The sequence below is a fragment of the Vollenhovia emeryi genome, unplaced genomic scaffold (assembly GCF_000949405.1).
Source record: "Vollenhovia emeryi isolate VEMERY1.0 unplaced genomic scaffold, V.emery_V1.0 DF939122.1, whole genome shotgun sequence".
In the NCBI taxonomy this organism is placed as follows: domain Eukaryota; kingdom Metazoa; phylum Arthropoda; class Insecta; order Hymenoptera; family Formicidae; genus Vollenhovia; species Vollenhovia emeryi.
In genome coordinates, this window is record NW_011967244.1 from 390,984 (window position 1) to 399,440 (window position 8,457).

The 8,457-nt window shown below is 32.8% G+C and overlaps 1 protein-coding gene across 1 annotated transcript; it reads left to right on the top strand.

Moving 5' to 3' along the window:
• The first annotated feature begins 969 nt into the window (after positions 1 to 969).
• On the top strand, positions 970 to 3,231 carry LOC105569859 (TWiK family of potassium channels protein 18). The gene has a single exon (XM_012026636.1). The coding sequence runs from the start codon at positions 1,036 to 1,038 to the stop codon at positions 2,065 to 2,067; it is 1,032 nt and encodes a 343-aa protein (XP_011882026.1). The 5' UTR covers positions 970 to 1,035; the 3' UTR covers positions 2,068 to 3,231.
• Positions 3,232 to 8,457: the final 5,226 nt, after the last annotated feature.

Genomic DNA, 8,457 nt, shown 5'->3' on the forward strand with positions numbered 1-8,457 from the left:
ACGATAAGGATAAGAAAACTCTTTAATCTGTTTATGTCGAATGTTCCGATGTTCCGATACGACATGTAGCAATAATTTAATTATAATTCTCTGTAAAATATTTCTTTCTATAATTAAAGAAAGCTGTTCATTAGTCTCGTGTTGCGGCGTATTATTTGGCAACAGCCACTACCGCGAGTAACTATTTCAAGTTCCACATACACTCGTTCCGTCGAATTTAGCGGACACCATTTGTGTAGATATGTTGGTAAAAATAGTAAACTCGATAGAGTTAGTTGCGTGTAGTTAGCCGCTTCATAACAGAGCTATTCTTTCACAAAATACCGCCACACATATGTTAATTCGTGTTATTTAAAAACATTACAATATCGTATCTCTCTTATCAAATCTTTAATTTTCGACATTCGTAAAATTTCTAAAAAAATAAGTTTTGTAAATCTTAAAATTCTAATATATCTGTAATTTGTAATTTAGCTTGCCATACTGTAAATATATTTTGTATAATTATATAATTTACGTTACATTTTCTTTAAAATAACAGACTGGAAGCTTTTAAAATTTTCACAGTAATTATTTATCGAGCAATAATATGTTTTCTTGGAGCTTGGAGAATCTAAACAAACTCCACACTTGGAGAAACCTATTTTAATCGTAGACTTATTGTGATACGCATAGATGATAAGCCGACTTCAACATCAAAAGTTCGAAACTAACAATGCAAACTTTGACTTTACGGATTATCCTTGCAAAGTAGCATTAAAACAATAGGAGTATCTAAAGCTACTGTAGTGATTCTAATCTCGTGGAAGTAATTCACGAGAATGAGGCGGTGTGGTGTCATACGATTCAACAAAAGTAGAGAAACAAAGACGGATAGTCAGCGAAATGACGAAGGAAGAAACGAGAAGCAAGCGACGGGGGCGTTCCGACCAGAAATAGAAAAGCGGCACGAGGAGAGTCGCTGAGTATCAGCCAAGGTGGTGTTCCATGTGAGTCTCGTCGTGCCGGATCGGACACGGTAGTTCTGATCGAGACATGCCGCGCGGTATCCCAATGAGATCCTCTCTGAGGAGCCGAGATTCATCTTCGACGTCGACCGGGGTCGATCCACGGGAACGCGTCAAGGACTGTTGCCGGAAGTTGGTGGCTTTCATGTGCACTCAAGTGGGCGTGGGCGGTCTGGTGGTAGGCTATGCCATTGTGGGCGCCTTTGGCTTCATAATGATTGAATCCCAGGTCGATCCGACGGCGACAGTGTGCGTGCGAGAATATATTCGTCGGGAATATGCCGACGAGCTGTGGTTCAGCACCGCTAGCAATCAATCAGTGAACGTGTTCAATCAGACCGCTTTCTACGTGGTGTCCAATAGTATTCTGCAACGTTATCAAGAAAATATTACTAAAGGCAGGCAACAGAAACTGAACTGCAATGGCCTAACACCTACCGATCTCTGGTCATTTCCATCGGCGTTGATGTTCTGCCTCTCGGTGTTCACTATGATCGGTTATGGCAGTCTGGTGCCGAAGACTCAGTGGGGTAAAGGTGCCACGGTGATCTACGCCGTGCTGGGAATTCCACTGTACGTGCTCTATTTCTTAAATATGGGCAAGGTGCTCGCGCAGACTTTCAAGTGGTTGTATACGCGATTGCACGAGTGTACGGGTCAGCGGAAACCTGGGCAGAGGATCATCGTGCCCTCGACCGCTTGTTTATGGGTGATATGCGGCTATATAGTCGTCGGTTCGATCATGTTCGCCGAATGGGAGAAGTGGGACTACCTGGACAGTACTTACTTTTGCGTCACTTCGCTCTGCAAAATCGGCATGGGTGACCTAGTTCCAGGCTGGAGCCAGCGCGACTCTACGGAAGACAGCCAGACAAAGCTCATCATCAACTTTGTGTACTTGCTGCTAGGCATGGGCCTGATAGCCATGTGCTACAATCTGATGAGGGAAGATGTATATGTGAAGGCCCGGGAACTCAAGGAACAGCTGAACCAAGCGATGGACGCAGCTCATTATAAATTAATGACGTGTTGCAACTGTAAGTCAGAACCTGCAGATTGAAAGGTCAAAAAGAATCGCAGGATGCATTACAGAAGCAGACTTCATCATAAGAAGGTGCAAAAGCTGTAATAAAGCGATAACGGGAAAAAAACTTTTGGAACCTAATCGCAGAAGAGATCCTTCGCTATCAACGTAAAATTATATAAAGAAGAAATAAGATAGAGAAAGTGAACAAGTTTTGTATCGTTGCATAAATACTAATGTTATCACAAGTACAGATTAGTTTGCCAGTAATTGTAAATGGTTTGTGGTATATAGTACGTTGTATCATCGTGCTAGACGTATCCAATATTATTATGACATATAAAATAATATAATGTCTCGTTTTGATACGTTTAAAGAGAGGTAAGAGAGATTCCCGTCTAAGAAGGTTATTTCATTTTCAATACATAATTGTTAAATAATTATTGGAAATTATAGAAACAAAATTATGAAATCAATACTACGAAACTAAATACTACGATTACTGTCAAATAGATTGTATAACTAATTGTAAAATTTATAATTTTTATTATGCTATTATATTAATTTATATATATATATAAGTGAAAGTCTGTCTGTATGTTCTTTATACAATTCGTACCAATGGACCGATCTGAACCAAGTTCGGCATAGTTATTCAGTAGGATTTTGCAAAAAATATAGACTATCTTTTAATTTGGAAATCCAATTACCGCGCACTAAAATCAATCTCAACTTTCGCTCCCTGAAATTAATAATATGTTATATGCCGTACCTAGGAATAACTGTAATAATTAGAATGAAAATTTGTGCATTTATAAAAGTTCGAATAGGTCAAAATGACGTAGGTAGCTGATTTCACATAATAAATGTCAAAAGTAAACGCAAAAATAGTGAATATGGAAATGGAATTAATTAACGAAACGAAAAAGTTGGAAGAATTAGACGAATATAGAATTTTTAGGATTATATTGCAAATTTTTGAGAAAAAGTAAAGGTTAAAACTTTTAGTGTTAGAAGATGGATTTGATGAATTGTTGAAGCAATTCTGAGATATGAACAGGAGCAAGCTGTAAAAATGGTCAGGAGAGTGTAAAGAGGTTGAGGAGAAAAGTGAAATGGAAAAGGTTGAGAACAAGTATAATATAATAAAAACGCTAGAGTAGACGAAGGAAAAAGAAAGACAAAGAGGAAGCCGAAAAATAGAAATTGGCTATTAATATTATTGCTACAATAATAAAATTCTTCATATTGTTCATATTTTATAGACTTAAATACTGATAGATAAAGCTCTACATAAAGTGTCCAATCGATACAGCAGTTTGCTCATGAAACACGAATCGTGATTTATATCAATAGCTGTGTTAATAATATTTTCACCATCATAAAACAGACGTCGCATCAAATCACCTATACTCATGCATGTGTGTTTGAAATGATAGTGTGCAAGTTTATATATTGATCAGTAGAAATATCCGTCACTCCGCCAATTTTTGCGACAGATTATTTGCATTTTCTGATATTGAAACTTATATCTAGTATCGCAGAATTATCAATATTATTGCTAAAATAATAAAATTGTTAATGTTGTCACGTTTTAGACTTAAATACTGATAGATAAAGCTCCACATGAAGCATTCAATCGACACAGTAGTTTGCTCACGAAACAACAAATCGTGATTTATATCAATAGCCGCGTTAATAATACTTTTACCATCAATATTAATACCATCATAAAACCGACGTCGTATCAAGTCAGCTATATTTGTCAATGTGTGTTTGGAATGACAGTGTGCAAGTTTATATATTAATCACTAGAGATATCGGCCACTCCGCAAATTTTTACGACATTATTTGCGTTCTCTGATATTGAAATACAAACTTTTTATCTCTAGTATCGCAGAATTATCAATACTTTTGTAAATAATAATATAAGAATTGTAAGACTTTCAATGTGCTAGTCAGATACATGAGAAAACATGCAAATGAAAAGGAAAGAACGATAATGTTATGTATTTGGTGCAATAATAATTTGTTCTAATGTTGTATAAACAATAATTTTTTAAATTGCATTTAATTCGTAATTCACACGGTACCTTGATTTAAATATTAATTTGCCGTGTCAATAATACTTTTACCATCAATATTAATACCATCATAAAACCGACGTCGTATCAAGTCAGCTATATTTGTCAATGTGTGTTTGGAATGACAGAAACTTGATTTAAATATTGTATCTTATTCTAAACAACTACGGTATTTTTTTATTTAACTAAAAATAGATAAATTAGATGTAAACGAATTATATCGTAATTTATAAAAAGTCAAAATTATTTTTCACTCATAAAAGCTTATATTCTGACGATAAGTTAATACAACTGTACGGTTTTTGCTTACGCTTAATTTATTGCAAATTTGAAGATGACAGGAATTTATGAAGCTACCGAAGTATCTGTCATAAACACAGGCATGACTATACGAGGATGTATTGATCTGACAGGACATGTCAACCACAAAATAACTGTGCTACCGATTACCAAGAGTATAGTCACTCTGCTAATTTATCGATCACGATAATGTCCAGCACAGTAAATTAATGAGGCTGCAATGACCTCGCCGAGAGAAGCGATGCATAAATGTAGATAATTTATTACGCGTATTATTATACATTCCACAAAATGATTTGTACATGACATTGCCCGAAAATAAAAATTTATTGCTATTGATAAAGGAAATTGATTAATTTTGATATGTAATTTTATTTATATGCTACTTTAATGTAGCATATAATAACTATAATATATGTATAATACTATATGCTACTTTAGTGAAATTACAGCGAGTGGAGTATTGTATTTTGTTTGCCACAAGACAATACATTTTATAAACATCATGTTTCAGACATCGTATTTATTTAGATATTTCGTTGTGTTGCAAACCATATTTTCTGCTATTTCCATAAGTATATATTTTTGAAGGGATATCTTTTGGTTTAGAGAAGGATTTAACTAAATTAATAACTAAAAATAAAATAAAATTTATTGTGAACAAACCTTCAATTTCATTGACTTTAATGCAGTAAAATTAGAAATGTTTAATTTTCCTATTCATGTACTATTCAGCTTATGCGCTCACAACGTATATACCTATGTCTGCCTTGAAATAATAATCCAGTGCGATCACAGAAATAACCCAACCCGAAACTGTCATGATTCTCGTGAGTCACTTTGGTTCCGCTGCAAATGGTTAACGGAGCTATCTACACACTTCCAGTTCACATAATTTCTCGATGTACTAGACTCACGTCCATGTTTTGAATAAAAATAGGAGTCTCGTTTACTGTATCTTGTTATGCCAATTTGTTAGATCTTAGATTTTGTGAGTAATTCACTATAAATTAAATTTCTTCTTGTGCCGTTAATGAAAGATTCTCATAAATTTATTTAATTATTAATACATGATTATCAATCTCATAAATTTATTGTGATAAATGATTATTGATGTCTTAAATTTATTATGGATGGATGACATATGGATGGATAATTTATCAATCTCATAAATCAGGTCAAAATTTATTTTAAAACTCTGTAATGTTATCGCGTTTGTATAATTGTACAGTAGCTGATAACAGTCAACTTCGTTTCTTCTGGTAAATGTGACTTGTTGAAAATAGAAGAACATAGCCGAGTTCTCTACTTTATCCGCCTTCAATAAGATCGCGTAATGTAACGACCCAAAAGCATTTATTGAGCCCAGATAAATGATGCTAATGATACTTTTACTTTTAACACATATTTAATTTTTAATAAAGATATTATTTAAAAAGTAGATAATTACAAGAGACAGATAGTATTTACTTTTCTAAAAACTAAAAAGTTTATGAAACATGCAGCCTATATCAAGCTTTAAAATTAAAATTCGTGATACTAGCAAGCAGAGGGCACAAAATGCTGTCTGGAGCTTTTGAACGAAAACTCTAATAAGTATTATAGCGAAAACTATATAAAAAATTATGAAAGAGATCTTCATTTTCTTAAGTCTTCGGAATCCAAGTAAACTAATCACAAAACTGGCCAATTTTTTAACACCAGAATTTTTATTTTTTCATTTCTTTCATTTTTATGAAATTTTAATTAATTACTATCATTTTCTTATTCTATCACATTCTTTAAAATCGATCTTAAAATCTTGTTTATTCACAATCATTCCCTTTCACTCTGATAAGTTTTATTTATTCGATTTTATATTTAATTCTCGTCCATGCTTTCTCAATGATTTGATTTAATTGCAATCTTCTTAATTTTTTTTCCACCGTTTTCGCTCAATTTTATTTAATCGTTATCATTCTCTGTTATTCACTAACATTCTCTCTCAGTCTATTCTGTCACTAGTCAGTTTATCTAATAAGATATAATGTATAGATTATTTTTAATTATTATTAATAAATTCAAATTTTTTTACTTTATAATATATTTTTAAAACGTTTAAAAAAATTTTTTAAACTTTTAGTGTAGGTACATACGTAAACTTTCTATTATCAATGATAAGATAGTAATTTAAAATCATCTACGAGAGACTATCTCATTGGTGGTAAGGTGAAATAAAAATTTATGGTTTTAGTATCCATTGATATGATAATAGTATCTTATAATGGATTCAACGGATGTAATATTTTATCGGTAAGTTTCTTATTGTTGTTTCCTATTCAGACCGCCATATTGCTAAGAGGGCATCAGCGTACAGCGAGTTTTTCGAGTCATGTCAAGTTCCATAATATCGTCGATTTTTAATAGTACCTCATCGGTGTTATAGTGTAAATGTATTTGCTTCGATTAACCACAAATAATGATACAAAAGCTTTTATGTATATATCTCACAACTGATTAGGTTCTGTGGTAATAAATTAATTAACTGGATTAATTAGAAGTTATTAGCGCTATTGTCATTGTAATTAAATTCTTATGACGCAACCAATAGAATAATTATTATCACTTAATAATTATTATTCTTATAAGTATATTTTACAAGATAATAAAATATACATTAAATATTAAAAATAAAAAATTTAGCATAAATCTAAAACCGAAGACTAAGTCAAAAAGTCTTAAAATCCTAGAAAATTCTGTATAATAAAAACAAGAGCATTATCACATTTTTTACGATGCAAGTTTATAAAAAAATTTTTGAGCACCCTCTATCAATCATAGATTAGTGACAATCAAATCAATTATATTCGAAGTCCCAGCGGAAAATGCGCAAGGGAGTTACCTCGATGACAAGTTGGCACCGTCGTCGAATTGTTGAAATTTGCAGTGGGGTCCTTGCAGACGTCCAAGCTTACTGGCGCAATTTGTCGGGTTGGCCTCGCTTGGCATCTGAATGCAAGCAGACTGCAGTTCTCCAGGATTGCCGAATCACTACGGAATCCTACCTCCGTTGGTCGTTCTTCGATGTGTACATGAGCTATGTGCTTATAGAGATGTGTGAAGAGTTCTAGCCTCGTAATATCGGCAAAGTGGACAATCAGAGGTGCCGACATCACGGTGCCAATCAGTTGAAAATTATGTAATCAATGAAAACCGCAGCTATATGTATATACATTCATAGATCAGAATTTCTTTCAAAAGAGAATTAATCTATTACATAATGTACACATCTATGTACCTAAGTTATATATTTTATTATCTTTATTATATATTTTATTGTTTTATTTCATTACTATCGCCTTCCTTTCTAAATTACATTTTAAATTAGGACCGAAGTAACTCTCGCAATATTTATTGTTAATTAGATTTAAATAATTTTTAGTGATATAAATATCATATAATTATGTATAGACGGAAAGCTGTAGAATGGTACGTAACTAATGAGTCTTTTATCAAGTGCATTATTTTTTAATTAGAGATTACTGTTTCATTGAGTCAGAACCATATCTCTTTAGCAAGAACAGAAAGATTTTTGAATACCGACTGAATTTTAATGACTCGTGATCATTTCCAAATGGATTTAAATTATGACTACGCGGAAAAGTTGGTCATAGGCCATAATTTCTTTAATAATACGTTTTTGTAGTAATTTTCAGAGATCTACGTCAAATAAATTACAGTTATATTGTCGTAATCAACGTTGAACACGCAACAAAGATATGTAAATTGTAATGTTATCTATAATGTTTATTTCCGTTTTCATTTTTTTTCTATCTCGTAAAACTACGGCCATCTTTTTCTTAAGCCTTGCGTCCACGCTCCGATAATTGTGTCCAAGTTCTTGGAATGTGGGTACAAGGCTTTAGAAGTCTAAAAATGGCCAATGTTCATGTTGGAATGTTTTAGTAATATAAATTTTCTATAAATTATTTTCTCTTTAACGTCGAATGCATTACGCACTTTAAACTTCAATGACGTAACATACCAAATACTATTAAAAAAT

Bases quoted from the DNA above. Each gene is read 5' to 3' on its own strand.
- LOC105569859 (XM_012026636.1), top strand. From the start codon at position 1,036: ATGCCGCGCGGTATCCCAATGAGATCCTCTCTGAGGAGCCGAGATTCA.